A 19818-nucleotide genomic window follows, 5' to 3' on the forward strand; every position below is an offset into this window, starting at 1 on the left:
GTAGAAGAAAGATTATTACTAGCTTTTCTCCGCTCTCAGGAAGGAGTATGAAGATTTAGTAAACTTTAAAGTGATGCCCCCCCTTTCTTGCAGGAATATGACTTCAGACATTACAAAGATTAGGCAGTAGGAAGGAAATGATAAGACAGTTCTGAGACTTGCATTTTTGCCAGAAAACATTTCATGTCAGCACATTTAACATGTTTTCGTCGTATCTTTTAGGATTTTTTTCGTATCAAATTTTTGCTTCATATGTCATAATAGTCAGTAGGAAGAGCCATGGAAGATCTAATCTCGATATGATCTTAAAAACACCTCCTATAACCCATTTACCTGTTTATCTTCCTGAGACTTCTTCAGTACTTTTAAAATTATTACTTTCATAGTAAAGTGAGAAAGAAAATGTTCTGTCACTCTAGAAACAAACTTTTCTGAAAGTCAAATAAGATCCATAAGAGGTGTAGAGTGAAAGTCTGGTTTATATCAATTCATTAGTTTACAGTGTGCAGAACTAGCAATTTATATACAATTTTCATGATAGTGCTCAGTTGTTTCCTCTGCTTATTCCATACAACCGAAGTGCTTTAAATATGAAAGGAAGCTTTTTTTTTTTAATTAAACGTCTGTTTACAGTAATATTTTGAAGTAGCATTTAAGCAGCTTTTACAGTTTAGTACTAAAGTGAGTTTAAGCACAGCATCCACTGACCTCTAATGGGGCCGTCAGTGTGCTCGTAACCCACTGGAGCTTGCTTCAGAATGTTACCAGTTTTACTCCTGGATTCAGGTTTGATACGTACATAATGTTAAAACTTTGAAGAAGTTGTTAATGGTAACACAGGAGCGGCATCCATAAAGGTCCTTGCAGTTCAGATTCTCAAAGTAGAAATGCAAGAAATTTAAGCTGGCCTTTCTCCTAGAATAGTAATGACTGTAAGGCAATAGTTGTACATTTTTCTTTGCAGTGGTTGAGATGCATGTGTGGAGTGCTTATTTAGCCCTGTCTCCATCAGGATGAATTCTGTTAGTGTTGACAATTTAAATAATGAGTCTTTGCTAACCCAGCTGATTTCAATTGAAAGCATCATAGTGTCCTCACACAAGCGGCTCAGCCAGCAAACCATAAATGACAGTAGCTTCCTTCAAAGTGATAGATGGTGGTGTGTGAGGTGAGCTGGGTTAAAGACTACTGCCCAGCAGTGGTAGAAGGTGGCCTTAAGCTCTACAATGTAGACTTTAAATTGCATGCCATTTTTCCAATGCCTATGAAATTTGTCAGATACTAAGGAAAAAATATTTGATAGTTGAGCCTAAAAAGGAAAGAGATAAAGTATGTGTATTAATGAAAAACAGTAAACATTACCATTGAACATTTTTATGTTCAGTAGAGGAAAAAGAAGTGAAAAAGCTCTGGATATTCTTCAGGGGATAATAGGTTTGTATTCATGAGCCATGTCCAATGAAGTATTGCAATTGGTTACAAGGTGAAAAGGTCCAAGTAGATCCAAGTTGTCTTGTGTCTTCCTGATGTCCTCTAGGGGTTTGCAGGTACTGCTCACACCTGTCCTTGCGAATATTCTTGAAGCAGACCAGGAAAAATGCTGGGGATTTGACCAGTTTTTTGCAGAGACAAGTGATATACTGCACCGAATAATAATCCACATCTTTTCACTACAGCAGATGACCTTGCACAAAGTTTATATTCACAGCTATAATACGTAAGTGTTCTCTCTGTTTTCTTTTCTTTGCTGGTATTCAGGCGAACATTACTGTGACCTGAGATCACCAGTGTTACAAATTCAGTAGCCTTTCCTTGGAGGTTTATCTGTGGAAGTGAAAGCTTGTAATTCTTCTGTGTATTCACAGTGCATAGAAGCATGTCAATCATAAAATATTTATAATAAAAATAAAATGATTCAAGGTCAAATCAACTGATCTTAAACTTGGTCTTAATCAGTGACAGAACACACGCTTAATCCTAGATGTGTTACAAGGTGTCTCTGTTCTTAATGGATACCAACTCATCCCCTATTTGTATGTGCTACTTATCTACAAAGTAGTTTTCCAGAGACTGTGTTCAACTCTCGCTTTTCTTATCCTGTCTTCAAGAATACATATGTGCACGTTGTCTATCTGACATAAAGCTCTTACAGGGATTCTGAACTTGTAATTGGTACGATTTAGGATCCTGAGTTATATGGAGTTGCCTTTATGGTCAACAAATGTTGATGTTAAAATCTAAAAATCTGGTACAGTTTGATACAATAATCAGTGGCCTTTCTCTGTATTTTGAGAGAGCGCAAGTACTATTTTTGCTGAGAAGTCTTGCTTGTAGCTCAAATTGCTATTTGTACTTTATTATTGTTTACCTTTATGATTATTTGAATACGAGCTGCAGTATTAAAAGGTGTTAGTGCTGCACAGGAGGCAAATTGATCCTTCCTGTTAGTGTGCTCAAGGTTTTTCTTCTTTGTGGGAGGTTTTGTTTGTTGATATGTTTTGGGAGGTGGAGCAGGAGTGGAGTGTTTATAAATTCTTATTCCTTGTATCCATTGATTGCTGGAAATAAAATACCGAAATGTCCTTCGTTTTCTTCGTCACTGCTGTTTTAGGAGATAATCTGGCTGTCTGTTAGCTTACAGGCTGAATTTAAGGTGTGTGCTTTTTGACATGTGAAACACTATAGTTTTCTCTTGGAGAGACCATCTGTCTCCTTTAAAGAAATGGGTATGCCTGAGAAAACTAAAGTGTGCGTCCTTCCTGTCATCTGGTGTTGCCTGTTTTTACTGACCTTCAGACTCCGGGCCAAAGCAAGTTTGTTGACACAGACGTGCTTTGGTGGAAAATCAGAGTTAGAAAGGGAAGTTCGATATTTTGCAGGAAATAGGATTTATTCTTGTAACAGAGCAACCTGGAGCCTTAGGCAGCGCACTGCTTTTTGTGCTGCTTATAAGTCAAATGCTTTATGTATAAAACCAGTTTTGAATTAATCAGAAGTAAAAGGGATTTTTATTTAAGTAATACAAAATCTGAGTTGTTGAACTATTGTAGTGAGTCTAACTACTACTGAATGTATTGTTTGTATTATAGAGCTGCTATATTTCATGAGTTGGTCTACAAACAGACAAAAATACCATCTCAGAATCAAGAACTGATATATGAAGGTCGGCGTTTAATATTAGAGCCTGGCAGATTGGCACAGCACTTCCCCAGAACTACTGAGGAGAACCCTATCTTTGTAGTAAGTAGGGAGGCTGTGAACATCGTCGGATTAATCTATGAAGAAGGTACATGAAAGTCATTTCCTCTTTCTTATAGCTAGCCTTTCTAAATAGTTTGGGTTATTTAATTATAATTCTATATCTGTTATGTCTCAGAAATAGTGTTTGAAAATTGTCTCTGTTGATACCTGAAGTTCTAAGTATGCAGTCCAAGTTTTTTTTGAAAATGCTGAGTATCCAGTGTATTTTTGCAGAAACAGTAGCTGCTTGTGATGTTCCTAGTGCTCTAAACCTGAACATTTGTGTGTTAAGATGTAGTGGCACCAATGGAGTTCTGAAATTTTTTGAAGCATGGTACTTAGCAAGTAGGAAGGAACATTGTAGAATGCAATTCAAAGCTGGTTCTTTTGTTCTGCTACTCACAAAGTGGAAATTCAAGTTTTGCTTTTTTTGTTATCATGAATGTAGTTAGTCTTTCTTTTAACAGAGGATATCTTAACAACTTACCTTTGCTTAGAAGATAAGGTAATGCCATAACAGGAAAAATAAAAAAGAAATTATGTTTTTGCTTTTCCATTTATCACTGAGAGGCTTACAGAGGGCCCTGTGCCAGAGCCCTTTTTTTATAAGAGGTGAGCTTGAGGACATGCCTCCAGTTGAGAAATCAGTGTTGCTTTTGCCAGTGTCCCCCACGTACTGACTGCTGGGGCCAGCTGGCACTCATACAGAGGTACTGAAGCCTGTGGGTAGGTGAGATGTTTGTGGAAAGATCAACTGGGCCTTTATGTTGTGTCAGAGCTTTCTGAAGGAGTCAATGAGCAGGAGAACAGAAGTTATTCAGTTGGCAGAGGCTACCCTAGGTTTTAAGAAGCTCTTTGGTGAAGCCCTGCCCTTGAGACTCTGAATGAAACTAAGTAGCCGTGAGATAAGAGGGAACAGTCTCCCATGCAGGCAAACACAAGGCTGAAGAATAGAAATAAATGGTTGGCTTTCTCAATGGAGAGAGGTCATTAATGGACACCTGCATTAAATCAAAGCATACTTAGGCTGCCAGACATCTGTAGTATGTGAATGTTAAAGGTTTTAATTGGTTCAGAAAACTTCCATTAAATTAAGGGAAGAAAAATAAAATCTGTTGAGGCTTTTATTAAACACAAGTTTCACCAGATCTCAGGAAGTCCTTGAACCACAGATTGGTCGAAGCTGGGAGAATCTGATAGAGAATTCTATTTTGCCCTGTCCTTGCATACTTCCCTAAGCCTCTGCTATTGGCAGCTGTGGGAGAAGATACACTGATCTGGGTGATATCCAGTAATGCTTTTTTGTATAGAGGTAGCGGAGGACTGGGCAGAGAAGAACCTAATGATGTTCAACAAGGGCAAGTGTAGGGTCCTGCACCTGGGGAGGAATAACCCCAGGCACCAGTACAGGTTGGGGGTAGACCTGCTGGAAAGCAGCACTGCAGAGAAGGACTTGGGAGTTCTGGTTGACAACAGGTTGACCATGAGTCGACAATGTGCCCTTGTGGCCAAGAAGGCCGATGATATCCTGGGGTGCATTAGGAAAACTGTGACCAGCAGGTCAAAGGAGGTTCTCCTCCCCCTCTACTCTGCCCTGGTGAGGCCACATCTGGCGTACTGTGTCCAGTTCTGGGATCTCCAGTTTAAGAAGGACAAGGAATTACTGGAGGGAGTCCAGTGGCAGGCTATGAAGATGATTAGGGGCCTAGAGTACTTTTCCTATGAGGAGAGACTGAGAGAGCTGGGTCTGTTCAGCCTGGAGAAGAGAAGGCTGAGAGGGGATCTCATCAATGTTTATAATTATCTCAAGGGTGGATGTCAAGAGGATGGGACCAGACTTATTTCAGTGGTGCCCAACAATAGGATGAGGGACAATAGGCACAGACTGAAGCATAGGAAGTTCCTTCTGAATATGAGGAGAAACTTCTTTACTTTGAAGGTTCCAGAGCACTGGAACAGGCTGCCCAGAGAGGTTGTGGAGTCTCCTTCTCTGGAGACATTCAAGACCCGCCTGGACAAATTCCTGTGCTATCTGCTCTGGGTGAACCTGCTTTAGCAGCTGGGGTGGACTGGATGACCTCCAGAGGTCCTTTCCAAACCCAACCATTCTGTGATTCTGTGCATTTCTAAAAGGTATACTAGTGTATCCAATAATTTATTAAGACTTTTGAAGTATCTTATGCAAAGTAAGAAAATACAGATATTTGTTTTAATATTTCAGTTTTACTTCCTAAAGTACATCAACGTTATGACTTGGATGGGGATGCCAGTATGGCTAAAGTGAGTAATTATGATTTTAATTTATATACATCAGAGAATGATACTGAAATGAAAGTTACTTGGTTTTCAGATAAACAATGTTAATGAGACTATTTTAATACACTACTGAGGATTCTGACTGACAGAAATGAATTCGTTAACAAGGACTTCAAAAGTATACTAAAGCCATACTTCTTATACAAAGTATGTTTGTATATTAGAACAAAATAACAATCAGAAACAAACAAACCCCAAAACCAAACCACAATGGCTTTCTGAAGTTCAAGTGCTCTTTTACTCTGTGATTCAGTGATGGGGGAAAGGATCCTGCCACTTTGGAGTCCTGAAGTTAGTGAGAAGATTCAAAACATTCCCTCTGATTGTGCAAAACGTAATGTAGGGAAAATAATTTTCATCTGTCTCTCAACAGAGAGGGAGTCTCTAGGACTCTGCAGGAGAGTAGGATTTCTGTTGCCTTTCTTGCAAGTTTTCAGAACCTGTGGGAGGCAAGTGGAGGATGTTTCATTCTTCTGGTCATTTTTCTAAAACAACCGAATGTGCGCATTGCTGTGCTTTGACTTTGTGACCACCATTTGTACTGTGCCTATAAAATACTGGCTGCTGAGGAGCCTTGTATTCAGGCATGGTAGTTCTCAAAGCGTATGTCTCTTTGAATACCAGATGTCTTTAAAATTAATAAACAGAAAGTCATCAGTTGATATTAATTATTCAGAATATTTAAAGTTATAATTTCTGAAACTTTGTTCACAATTCTAAATAATGCAGCAAACTCATAAGTGGAATTAGGTGGAGTCCCTAGCCTTAGAATTTAACAATGTATCCTTTTTTACATATTTATTTTAACGTGTGTGTTTAATTCCTAAACTACTGAAGAAACATACTTGTGACTTTACAGAAATTAAAGTAAATCCTGAGAGTAAGTGGTGTCACTTTTTTTTATAAGAGACTTGTTTTCTTCCCTAACAGATATTTCAGCATAACTGGAAAAACTCACTACCATGTTTAGCTCTGCCTCCATGAGTGTTTGCTTATCTCCAAACTAAAGTTTGAGCAAAGTTACACATTTCAAACTACCATCTTCATGTTGTTCTTTTATTAATCTATGTTGCTTTGTTGTGATTAATTGACTTGAAACAATTGTTAAGAGAATGCCAGAGTAGTGCTAATGTTGTTTGTTTTTCCACCAGGCAGTAACAGGTATCGTATGTTATGCCTGTAGAGTTGCCAGTTCTTTGCTACTTTACCAGGAGCTGATGCGAAAAGGAATACGATGGCTAATGTAAGCAATTGATTGAATTTGCACATTATTTTTTTGAATTGAGATATGCTTTGATTATCAATACATAATTATGTGTTCTCCCTGTACTTTGGGAGTTTTTCCTTACTACTTGAATATGGATAGGCTTTCTGAATTTTTTCCTTCTTTCTTTCATTAAGGAAACAAATTTTTTTTTTAATGACAATAAGGTTTAGGTATTTGCAATTTCTCTTTCTTCTGTGGATAATTAAAGTCTAATCTCTGGTAACGTGCTCTCAATTGAGCATCTTTTACAAGATAGTTTTATATGAGGAATATGCTAATGCATCTGGAACTGAAAGCAATTCTTACTAGCAGTTATTACTGTAGGTACACTATTGTATTACTGATTGCTGGTAAGATGACAGTTAAATACTTTTGTTATAGACTAATGCTTCACTTTTTTAGTGAAATAATCAAGGATGATTACAACGAAATGGTTCATAAAAAGACAGAGGTGGTCATCAGGCTGGATTACTGCAGCAGAAACATTGAGAAAGCTGAAAAAATGTGAGTAGAAGCACTACACCAAATGCATTGATTTTTCATTATCATCTTCAATGACAGTGGTATTTTATGCTATGTTTATTTACAGGGGCTTTGCATTAAAAAAAAAATTGAATCTCCATGGATTTGCTGATGGCAGTGACTTAAGCAAATTTAGTAATATGCTTCACTCAAATTGGAGTGTTAATTTTGCTCCTTAATCTAGTGGGAACAAGTAATTACTATTGAGTATGTGTTCTTTTTCTCCTTTCTTCTCTGATTCACTCATTTGCTGCTGTTAACTGTAGAAGCTATAGTGAAGTCTGGACAAAGAATTGAGTAGCTTTCCTTTCATTAGTGCTCTAGTGCTTTTGTCGCTGAGTTGGCTTGTGTGTGTTTATTAAGGATGACTAAATACTGCCCCTTTCACAGCTTTAATGCTGTAGCTTTTTATTCATGGAAATAATTTTAATGTTGAAGTATAACATAGAACAGCTGAGGAAAAACAAAACAAACCGACAACAACAAAAAACCACCCACAAACCAAAAAACCCCACCAAAACAAATCCAAACCAAACCAAAACAATCTCCACCAACTAAAAAACAAAGCTGCGTTAGAATATCACACTGTATGCACACAGGGACACCAAAAGTAAGCTGCGCAGGAAATTGCACTTTTGTCATTTTTTCAAGTGCTTGGCTATTGTGTTACTTTTGTCTATTTTGGTTGATTCAAAGAGCAGAGGTCTGTGTCACAGAATCTCACTGTTGCCCATATGGACATAGAGTAGAAAGTTTTTTAGAGTGCTTTATTTAAAACTGACAAAATTTATAATAAGGAGCAACTAAAGAATTGTTACCTGTTAACGTAGGAGACTCGCAAGTTTCAAAGATGGCAGAAGGTGCTTATTTCTCTTGTCTTCCAGTCCAAGGAAGCAAATGTTTTCCAGTGGTCAGACTTTTCTGCTCTACCTTTTTCAGTCAAGTGCTGTCTGTAGGAGGTGGGATTGCACTGTTGAATTCTCCTCCCAAATTTCATTTTTTTTTCCTCTCTCCCGATCTTTGTTTCACCTCCGAGTCCCACTCGATGTCCAATTCTCAGTCAAATTAAAGCGTCCTTGTGGTGTTTTGTTCAGTCTTTCCACAAACTAGTGTTATCTCTTTCTTTAAGGTATGTTAGCAGTCGGATACAAACTTTAAACCCCAGCTCTTCATAGGATTCTCCTATGGGTAGTTGTTTTACTATTCAACCTACTGCCAGTCTCCTCCAAATGCTGTCTTGGTCTTAGGATTCTCTGAACTTTCTTCCAGGCTGCTCTGAAAATGTAGATGCCCACAAGGTGATTAAAGCAGAAGTGTAGAGCCATTGGGTTTGCAGGGTAGACTTAAGAGTAAACTTAAGCCATGTTGGGCTGCTATGCATAAGTGAATTGAACAGCTTCTATGTAGTGACTGTGGATACCCAAGGATTTGTCAGAGTTGCCCTGTGTGTGCCAGACATGTGCAAACTGACACCCCTGGGCTTTAAGGTACTTGTTTTAAAAACCAAACCAAAACAAAAAACCAACAACAGTGAAACTGTAGCAAAGTTGATAACTAGCAAGATAACAGTATATCTGTGTGGTATAAAGCATCAAGGATGCTTTAAAGCATGACAATGCAAAGCTTTTAGTTGAAAAGGTAAACAAAGTACCGAACCTGAGCAAAGTATGTATTTTTTTTTTGAAAGCAGCTGAGCTGGTTTTGATAGTGTTTTTAAAAATAAAATGTGCCTGAGACTCAGCAGGAAAAATATCGTCCCGAATGATTTATTTGGCACTTTGAGCTATGGTCGTATGGAAAGTATCAATATGAACAGATGGTGCTACAAACTCAGCCTTTAAGGTTCTGGTAACTCAACCAACCTAAGGTTTTAGTAACTCAGCCTTTCCAAGAAGTTTCCACAGAAGAGCATTTTGGTGCACTGGAATATTAGTTTGTTGTGTGGCGTTGACTACTTCAAGTAACTTTAGTTTGGTAACCTTTTAAAATTGATGAGAGAAAGTAGTTTTCCACAACCTGTCAAGGACAAATGATGAGAACAGAAAAAAGAAGTCAGGAATGGAAGTTTCAAACTTCTTTTTAACAGTTCAAATATAGAAAAAAAAATCAAGGACTTCGTGTTCATGACTAAAATGTTTCCATTATTAATGGCCACTTAAGGTTGTCAGTGTTTCGTGGTTGCTGCTTGACAGAGACAGTATTTTATATAAAAGAAAAGGTAGTTATTGTTAATCTCTAGATTCAAGGAATATTTTGAGTCTATTCACTTCTTGTCAATTTTCTTTTTTAAGTGTGCGTGCTTTTTTTTTTTTTTTTGGTCAGATATGAGAATTTGATACAGATCAACTTGGAAGCACCAGAAGTGGATGAAATTTCAGAGATACACACAAAACTGTTGCGTGTAAGTATCTTACAAACTTGTGTCATTCTCAAAATGCTGTTTCTAAAGAAAACACCGGATACACGATAACACAGGTTTATCTGTGAACAACTCTGAATTTTCGAAGTCATTTCTAGACCGCCAAAGGTTGTTAAAATGCCCATACTGAGATGTGGATATCTTTCTTAAAACAGAGTGAATCCTTGTATTAGCCCAGGGTGGTGAAAATAATCAGTTCCTGAAAATGCAGTCTCATTTTCTGTGATACTCAAGCCAAAAATTATAACTGTGAAACATATTTTACTTTGTAGATTTTTTCCCTTTCCTTAAAGACTATTGAACTATTTCATTGGCTTTCTAAACTGATACAGACACACACTTCAGAATGATCTTTCCAGACAAGTAAGGAGAAATTGAAAGTAACTTTACACACTGGTGTCCTGAGTGTCCTAAAGTTCTCCACTCTAAAAGTAAAAGATTATTAGTGCATTTTTATTTTGAAGGAAAGGTATGATTTATGTGGGTATTCATTATATGAATTCTTAACAAACCAAGAGAACAAATGTGGAAGTAAATACTAAAACTAAATACTAAAAACTAACAGAAATTCCAGCATCAAAGATGATTCTTTCTTTTATAGAGCTGTGTTTTATCTACTTTTAGCAAAGCCTAGGCAGATAATTAGACATATTTCTTTAATGAAGGTCAGTGGAACAAATGAGTCTGTAGTATTAACGTGCTCAGTCTGTTTTCATCCTCACTAATTTTTTACTTCACCCAGTGGTAAGACTGAACTTTCTTGCTCTTACGTAGCTCTCCAGCTCTCAGGGCACAATAGAAACTAGTCTTCAAGACATCAAAACCAAACTTTCTCCTGGTGGTTTACTGACTGACACCTGGGCAAATCAGGAAGGCATGCACCCGAAAGACAGAAAGTGAGTAACTGTATTAATTGTTTTAATATGTATTGAATTCTACATGAGTTGTAGTTCATAAAACTCCTTAATGGCTTCTTAAGTTTATATATAAAAATATCTCATTTTCTTCCTTTTGTCACTCTAGTCCAGAAAGGCTGCAGGTGCTGCTATGTTCCATCACAGATATTTATTATCAGTTCAAAAAAGACAAAGCAGAACGAAGTAAGTAACTTATTTGATTCACTTTTTAGATAAAGGACAGGTCAGTCCTTGTTCCACTAGGATATCTGTGGTAGGAATGGAGAGTTAGTCAGCAACAGTGAATACATCTGTAGGTCTTTCTTAGTGAGATACTGCCCATATGAATGAAATGCCACTATTAATCTCATAAATTTGAATTGCAAGACTGAAGGGGAGAAAAAAAAAAAGTAAATGACCACTTTTCCCTATCAAGATAGGAGAAGGAAACCATATAGAAAATGAGTAAATTTAGTGGAGTTTTACATAAATACAACTAAAAGAATTAAACTGGTAATGTCTGTCATCTGCTCTGATCCTAGGGCTTCCTTATAATGAAGAACAAATTCACAAGTTTGACAAGTAAGTGTTGATGTTACCCTTGGGGAATACCATGATTGCTTTCAGGTCCTTCAGGTGCTCTTGCCAATAACCTCTTCTGTTGATTTTTTTTTTTTCTTGTACATTATAACCTCATTAGGATTGCTTTTTAAAAAATTTCCTCTAAATATCCTAAATACATAGCAGTGCCAGCATATGGTAATAGGGTGCTTTCTGGCAACTGAGTTACTTCACTTGACAGACCTTCTAAATGTAGATGAGAAATACCTGTTTGCTATCTAGGTGTAATTGTCTTGCAGGAAGCACTTTTTTTTTTCCTGTTTTTTTTTTAGGTTGGAAAAGCCCTCAGTAAGAGTAAAGTGACTTTGTAACTAAAATGGAGATAATTTTCTACAGATGAATAAAATATGGGCTAGCTGAATGAAATTCTAGACTTATTTAATCTTCTGGGCAATATAGCACAAAAAATAAATTTTAATGCAGTTCTCCATGCCTGTTTAAAACTGTCACTTACAAGAGGTGGCCACATTGAGTGTCTGTGTGTAACCTGGATATCTGGACAGCCATTAGGCTCTGCCGACCCTACTGAGTAACTCTTGAGCAACTGTGAACAGCTGCTCTGCTCATGCTGCTGTACTGGTCTCAGAATCAGTTCAGTTCCTCATATGCAGATGTCTGCTACTGTTTAAGTTGTCCTGAGGTGTCTGAGACATGCTCTGAGGCTGGGAGGTAGGACACAAGACAAATGGGAAGCCTACACCTTTCTGGGTAGGCAGAAGCAGGGCAGGGTCTCTCTGTGCATCTCAAATGATGCTAGATGCTTATGTTTAAGTAATTGTTTTCCTAGTGGCTGGTCAGTTGAGTGGTCCCCTATACTTTGCTGAGTGCTATATGAATTTAGACCCTGCTTCTGTCATTTTCTAAAAATTCTTGCTGTTGCTACCACTAGTGTGGCTTCACTGACAGTTACAGCTAGAAAGCTGATGTGCAGAAGGCGCTGGTGTTCTCGCAACCATGCCACTTGGTTTTCCCATAGTGAAAGATAAATGGGATAACTGCCAAGCAGAGGGGAGATTGCCCCAAGATAAAGGACAGTAGGGGCAGGAAACCTGTAAGACAGATCTGGATACACTGAGGGAGACTTGGACACATCATTGCCCTGCAGTAGCAAGGGAATGGACTTAATGTGAGAGATAATGCGAGTAATAATTTCCAGCCATATGTTCTTAAGGATATAGTTGTAAAACAGGCAAACACTGGGATGCAATCAACAGCTCATTTTAAAACTGCACTACCTTGGGCAGACTAAAGAAATTTTAGGGCTTTTTCTACTATGTAAACTGTGCCCTTGCATTAATATGTGACTAAATAAATAGGCTTCACTTTCATGGTTTTGAGTACTGGTATGTTTCCTACCACAAGTGTCTCCTCGGAATTGTTCAGGTATCTTTGAGATCCTAACTGCATCTTCTTTTACTAGATTGGTCACAGAGAGAAATGGCAGTCATTTGTGTTAAGAACATTGTGCCATTAGCAACAGAGACTGGCCTTTGTAATATTTACCACTAGATAGACAAGGGAGCAGCACTCAATTCAGATTATTTTTTTTCTGGGTGAATGATACATTATGTATGCCTGATGACAATCCAGCTAAACTCCAGCCAGAACTGGATTAACCAATAGCTATCATGCAAGACTTAATGAGATACCAGAAGCAGATGTTAGACAATAGTGTCCCAATACCCCTTAGTTTCACTTTCTGGTGCAATGCACAGCATGGTGAGGTAGTTACACTGGGATTACAGTCTGCAACACTGACCAGAATCGGGGTTTGGTTTGTTTCCCTGTCCTTATCTCCATATCTGCTTTCTTTTTTCTACTATTGTAAATTTAGGCTGACACAAAAATGCAGTTTTTCTCTTGCATGTGTATTACTCAGTACAAAGGATTATTTGTATATGCTGGGAGTTCAAAGTGTGTGCAGAAGACAAATAAGAAATAATAAGGATTTTTGTCCTTTCCATTTAGAATCCCTTTTCCTTAAATGTACTTGCTCAGATAAATACTGGCTCAGAGAATACATTTGACCATTTGTTTGTATACAAATAATTGCAACTAAATGCTTCAAATATTTTTTTTTTTTCCCTGCTAGGGAATGTTTTTGAAACATAAACTGTCAGTTCATGCAGTGTGTTGATTACTCATGCCTTATAACAGCATGAATAAAGTTGGCTGAAGGGATTTTAAGTCCACATAAGTGTTCTTCAAGTTTCAGAAAGTAAATTAGAGGAATGGGGTTTTGAAAGCAATATAACAGTATTCCGGTTGTTTCTGTGTTGCAGGCAGAAGCTGTATTTGCACGCAACAAAAGCCATAACTCTATTCAAAGATGAATGTGTCAGCAAGTATGAAACGTTTTTGGACAAGGCTGAGGACTGGACAAGGCAAGCTATTGATTTCTTTAGTATTTGGTAATGTTCACTGCACCACTTTATAAAAGGAAGCTCTTAAAAGAAAACTTATTTTCTTTTAGGAAAATGCTTCACATAAGGAAGCAGTTACTGGCTCTCACCAACCAGTGTTTTGATATTGAAGAAGAGGTATCCAAATACCAGGATTATATAAATGAGGTAGAGCGCTTCAAAATTATGTAAAGTGTTTGCATAGATAAAAGACTATTCCATGTTGTTTAATATCAGTACTGTGGTTTATAGTGAGTCTTACATTAATGCAGTTGTATTAAAATATAGGGCTGCATTGATTTATTTGTATTTGGTCTATAGTAGCTTCATTGCTGATGTTGGAGTGGCATAGGGAATGGTTTGATTTTTCTGAATCCTGACTCGATTTGGGGGTTGTTTTTTTTGTTGTCGTTTGGGGGTGTTTTTGAGGGAGAGGATGGGGGGTTGGTAGTGTTAGTGTTCCCCCCAAAAAATCTGTGCAAATGGATGTGGGTTGAGAAGTGTTCTATGTGACTGTTACCGTAATGGTATCTGAGTACCTGGAGGATTACCTTAATACTCTTACAAAGCATAAAAACACTACTCCCCTATTCAAGATTAGGGGATACATGCTTAAGGGTACATGCTAAACTAATGCTGCTGGTGACATGAACAAAAGTCTTTTGTTAAAATTTGGGCAGTGGCTCTGCAGGACGCAAGCTTACCAAAACTGCAGTAAAACTATTATTCTTTATAAAGGAAATATAAATAGAAGAAAAGCACCTGGCAGATGTAAAAGTAATTAGGGAACAGTGGAGAGCAGCATTTTAGTTGTTATTTGCTTGTATTTTAGTAGCACTACCGAAGTCAGTTATTGATTAGGATCCTATTGCATTAGGATATCTACAAACATAACAGATAATCTTCCTTTTGAGAGTTTGGTATGACATTATAAGACAGTTAAGAAGATGGAACAAATCAGGGAGCTCTAGGTAGTGTCAATACAAAACTTGCCATGACAATCTCAACTTGAGGAATATCAGCCACTGTACTACTGTAATGATTTTATGAGGCATCATAGCAATGGAGAATTTAAAGGATTTAAGGTGGACATCAAGATACATATGACAACTTATACTGTAACCTACATTTCCTTTTTATCTATTACAGTTACAAGATGCTCTGCCACAGAAAATGTTTGCATCTTCCAGTGGGATGAAACATACGTTGAATACAGTTTATCCAAGTTCAAACACATTAGTGGAAATGACTCTTGGGTAAGAATTTCTTAATTGGATTGGTGTAGTATACTGTACCTGTTATGGAGGTGAATTGAAAAAAAAAATGTTGACTCTGATTGCTGTTTTAAGACCAAGAATTTTGTATTGCAGAAAAAACTTCATATTGCTAAAGTGGTAGTATGGATAAGCGAGTAAGGGACACCACTGATATATCATCTGTCACTTTTAGTAAATAACCAGCCTGTTATCTGTCCCTTGTTTTTTATGTAATGACGAGTTGCTGAAAGCTTTGTGGTGGTGAGTGATCATAGCAGGTAATTGTCCCTATAAAAATCGTAACCTTTCTTGCGCTTCTTGTTACTACAGCATGAAGAAACTAAAGGAAGAAATGGAAGGGGTTGTTAAAGAGCTGGCTGAGAACAATCACATTTTGGAAAGGCAAGCAATTGTTTTCCCTGTTTGGGCTGATACTAGGAACAGGCTTAATTTGGTACATTTTGTAGACCCAGTTGGTGTAACAAAACAAAAAAGTATTCAAAAGCTTGAAACATTACTGTAAGATCATTCTGACACTGCAGCCGTGGCATTGTTGTTTCATGTTACTTATGTTTAGCTAATAAAAATATCTGTTGCACAGACAGATTAATTCTGAATTAAGCACAATACTTTTGTAGCAATCCAGTGGTGTCTTTTAACTCCTTGTTTTTAGACATAATTTTTAACGACTGTGGAATTATACCAATCCGAATGAACGAGTTTTGCAGTTTTCAGATTGCTTAAATAAAGTGAAGAGGTCAACAGATTTCTTACAATCCTGAGAGGGTATTGTCACTATCACATACATACTGACTTTGCTTTTTTTCTCATGTTGATAAAATATATTAAAATAATTATCTCTGAAAGCTTCAGGGTAAATTGCTGGTAGAACTGAGCGTAGCTTCAAGCTGAATTAGTTTTGTTCTGTTCCCAGTCCCATACTGGGAGCATAATATCCTCTCTTCTATCTTCTTTTCACATACAAAGGTTAAATAAAAATGCCTGTGTTGGCATGTGGCAAGAGAAAGGAAGAACCCATAACTAAATTATAACAAATTAAAGATTTATTCTATAATCTAGTCGGTCACCTAAGAATAGATTGTTTTTTCATTTTAGATTTGGTGCTTTGACTAAGGATGGTGGCCTGCGGAACGTGGACTGTATCTAGCTTTCAAAGGACCTGAAGAGGACTTGTAAATTTTTCCAAAGGGAAAAAATAACTTGTAGGACTTACAAAGGCAGATAATAAATCTGTATCCAGGGTTTTTTTTTCCCCTCTGCAAATGTAATATTAAAAATGTAAATATGTATAATATGTAAATATAAAAGAAATATATATCTTTTTTTGGTCAATGTTAGGATAGAATTACTCCTGGCAGGGAATTTAGCCTGTTGGAAGGATCTCTGATGAAGTCCTAAAGGCAAAAGTGTCATTGATGAAATTGACATTTGTTTGCTTTGAATATTGCCCCTTTTTTTCAGAATGAAATTTAGTCTTTATTGCAAGAGGATGTGCAGAACTCTAAATATTATCAATAGTCTTTAAAAGGTGTTTTGAGTTTCCTTTAACCACCACTGTTATTTTGGAGTCCAGCGGAATGACTCTGATAATCACAGAACATGACGATTGTTTTCAAGATCTTTTTAAATAAGTGGGAATAGGGGCTAAAAGCGCAGATAGGACCGAGTGGAAATGCATTTCTCTTTCCTTCACATCCAAACTGTTAGTCCACTTCTACTTCAGAAAACAAATTCACAATATTTTCTTAAGTTCTTCTCCATATTTGGTGCCATGTTGTCTGTAATGATTTGACTGCTCTGTATATGGAAGTTTTGCACTCCAGTTTGTCAGACTGAATGTAAAAATTCCTTTTTTTTTTCTAGAGTACAGCATTTTCAGAATTTCTCTGAAATCTTGTTGCTCACCACAAGAGAAGCAGGTTCTTAAAGTAAAATAGCTTTTTCAGAATCCTGTTTTCAGGAATAATTTTTTTAGAAGGCTAGAAATCAGCATTAGGAGAATTTGTGGGCAGTCAGTAGACCAGGTAGAATCATAGAAACATTTTGGTTGGAAGAAACCCTCAAGATGATCGAGTCCAACCATAACCCAACTCTGGCACTAAACCATGTCCCTGAGCACCAGCCTCAGTGGTGACTGAACATTGGAAAAATAAGTTACCAGTCTAGATCTTGAAAAGGCACCACACCCAGTGCTGACTTACAACTGAGATATTAAACTTTGGGGGAAAATATTAGTAACGCTATATATTTATTTCCCAGTATCAGTGGTTATTACTTTCAGTACTACATGACTGGGTTGCAGAGTTGCAGAATTAGAGAGTCTGCTCCAAAATATGTAGGAGAGGATAAAGAGGAAAACAAACAAAATCTCAGAAAACATCCCTCACTTGGTTTGGATACTACAGGTGTACTTATTTGTTTCAGATGAAGAGCACACAAATAATTGTAGACCTCATTCTTTCCTTGAGGAAACATGGCCATGGATGTTCAGTGGTGTCCAGCAGCACTTCTAGTGGCTGTATTACATCTGTAAGAAGAGCTGGACCAACTATATTTAGAATTTTCCATACTTAATGGTGAAACATATAAGTATAAACTAAACAGTGGTACCCTGTGACAGCACCTGATAGTTTTGTGATGCTTTTTCCCTGCTTATCTGTCCAGGTCAGAATACAAAATATTTCCATTAAAAACAAAACAAAACAAAAAAAACCAAACCAAAACAAACCCAAAACAAAAACCAACCAAACAAAAAAAAACTTGAATAGAAGCTTATGAAATTTATAGTTGATTCTTTTATTGTTAGAAGAAGAGGAAATTCACTGCCTCGATGTCCGAGACCTGCTTTCCAGTGTTCTTGGTGAGAATCAAATACTAAAAGGGAATTCAGATATTTTTACATCCATGTGAGCAGCTTCTTACTTTGCAAGCTTTGTCTCCCAAAAAACTCTAGCTATGCAAAAGGAGTGCAACAGTTTGTTACGTGTTTTTGCATGGATAGCCGTGGCATTCTTAACTGTTTGTTTTAAAATACTGGAATCATGTCTAACTGGAATGTTTTAATGCCTGCTTGTACATTTGTTCATTCACGTCCACAGTATCACTGAGTGTCAGTAAAACATATGCCTAAGTGTTAAAAGAGTTGGGCTCTCAAACTGTGCATAAATTGTATTTTTCTCCAAGATTATGTCTGTAACACTTTGTTTCAAACTTTCTTAATTTTGAAAGAAATCAAGTGTTAGTTGGAATATATAATTTTCAACTTCATACTGAAGCAGTCTGAAAAAGAAAGATAATTGTAGTAACAATATAGTCTGTATATTGAAGTATGTGCGGCATTCTTTTACGTTTGAAAATGTTTTCTGTTATATTTTCTCTTCATTTTAAACATTGCTGGTTTTAGTGTTGCTAAATACATCAGTAGCCTTCATCTTGTTAAAATTTCTTTTCCTAAAGCAATTTTAACTAAGCAGTAGCTAAGAAACTTGAAGCAATCAGTTCATAATCTGCTGATTATGTTCTTATGAAGCAAATATACTTTTCACATCGAAGTGTAGTGTATGGTATTATCAATTTTTGGCTCAAACTAAGTGTCCTGATACTATCAGTCATGCTACTGACTTGCCAAAAGAAGTAATAGAAAGTAATATCTGGTTCTTCCTCCTGAAGCTAGTTTACTGTTTTCAGGGGTTTAGCTTAGTATATTAATAATCTTTTACTTGAACAAACCTGTCCTCATATGTATTGTGAAAATGCATGAGTGAATGACTTAATGACATAAATACATCATCAACCACTGACTGTACAGTGTGTACTTACTTCTGTGTCCTTCCATAATTTCACTTTCTGTTAATTTCAGTATTACCTTATACTTTTTATTTCCTCATAAGTACAATATAGAGCCTGAAACCTAAAGTATCAAATTGCAGCTTAGCTTGCATTAGTCAGCTCTCCAGAAAACGTGTCCCATATAGTGAAATCACTAGCGTAGGCGATATGGTAGAGCCGCTAATCCTTTTTACTTATTTTAACCACTCTGCTGATAACGTGCTCTGAGCAAAAGGAGTTCTCTGTAACTGGCAAAATTCCTAGTCCCTGGTGTCTGTGGAACAGTCCACTGGTGGAGCTCAATCAGTGCTGTTTTAGTTAATCACTGTAGAAGTGCTAATTGTAGAATAATTTTGGATATAGTACTACGGCAAGGATTAACAAGGCTGAATAGAAAAGTTTACTTTGGGGATTTTTTTTTTTTAAGCACAAAGCCTAAAAGAGGGAAGATGTGGAATAAAGTGCAGTTGCATAAACTTGTTTGGCTAAAATTAAAGAACGACTATTACTAAGCACATTACTAAGTTGCATAGCCTGCTGTTACTGTGAAATCCCATCCAGAGAGGGCATGGCTGTTGCTCTGGCTAGCTAAAAGGGTGAGGGCTTCCAGCCAGGGACCTGGAAATCAGCAAGAGGGATGCCCACCCCGGGCTGTACAGAGGAAAGTGTGGTTTAACTGTGTCCAGCACAAAGATGAGCACTTTTAAACTGGTTTGCCCATAAAAAATAAAATTAAAAAAAAAAAAAATTACTGGCTACCTCGAGATTAATTAGGGAAGAAAAAAAGAATGGCTAGAGTCTGGAAAACTCACCTGAGGGGGACTGGGAATAATGGAAGTTGGCAGAAAGAAGATTGGAGGAAAGGGGGAGCAAAAGTCTTTGCTCAGCTAAAGGCTGTTAGAGAATATCAGCGTTCACCACCGCATCTGTAGCGGAAGGATTAGAGATTATGAATATCAACTGTAGTGCATGAAACAAAACAGTCCAGACTCTGAGTTTGGAAAAATCTAACAGTAAAGAGAGTCAAGTG

General features: G+C 37.2%; 1 protein-coding gene across 3 annotated transcripts in view; it reads left to right on the forward strand.

Moving 5' to 3' along the window:
- The window catches only part of TBK1 (TANK binding kinase 1), a 30389-nt gene extending 11640 nt beyond the window's left edge, over positions 1-18749 (forward strand). For all 3 annotated transcript variants that reach the window (XM_065633361.1, XM_065633371.1, XM_065633380.1), the window contains exons 8-21: positions 1538-1717; positions 3090-3286; positions 5462-5520; positions 6708-6799; positions 7226-7327; positions 9668-9746; positions 10539-10660; positions 10788-10864; positions 11203-11242; positions 13564-13665; positions 13755-13851; positions 14833-14939; positions 15270-15341; positions 16056-18749. In XM_065633361.1, coding sequence (XP_065489433.1) covers positions 1538-1717; positions 3090-3286; positions 5462-5520; positions 6708-6799; positions 7226-7327; positions 9668-9746; positions 10539-10660; positions 10788-10864; positions 11203-11242; positions 13564-13665; positions 13755-13851; positions 14833-14939; positions 15270-15341; positions 16056-16107 — 1378 coding nt within the window. In that variant the 3' untranslated portion in view covers positions 16108-18749. The remainder of the gene's footprint in view (positions 1-1537; positions 1718-3089; positions 3287-5461; positions 5521-6707; positions 6800-7225; positions 7328-9667; positions 9747-10538; positions 10661-10787; positions 10865-11202; positions 11243-13563; positions 13666-13754; positions 13852-14832; positions 14940-15269; positions 15342-16055) is intronic.
- The last annotated feature ends 1069 nt before the right edge of the window (positions 18750-19818 follow it).

Source organism: Caloenas nicobarica, chromosome 1, assembly GCF_036013445.1.
Source record: "Caloenas nicobarica isolate bCalNic1 chromosome 1, bCalNic1.hap1, whole genome shotgun sequence".
Classification (NCBI taxonomy): domain Eukaryota; kingdom Metazoa; phylum Chordata; class Aves; order Columbiformes; family Columbidae; genus Caloenas; species Caloenas nicobarica.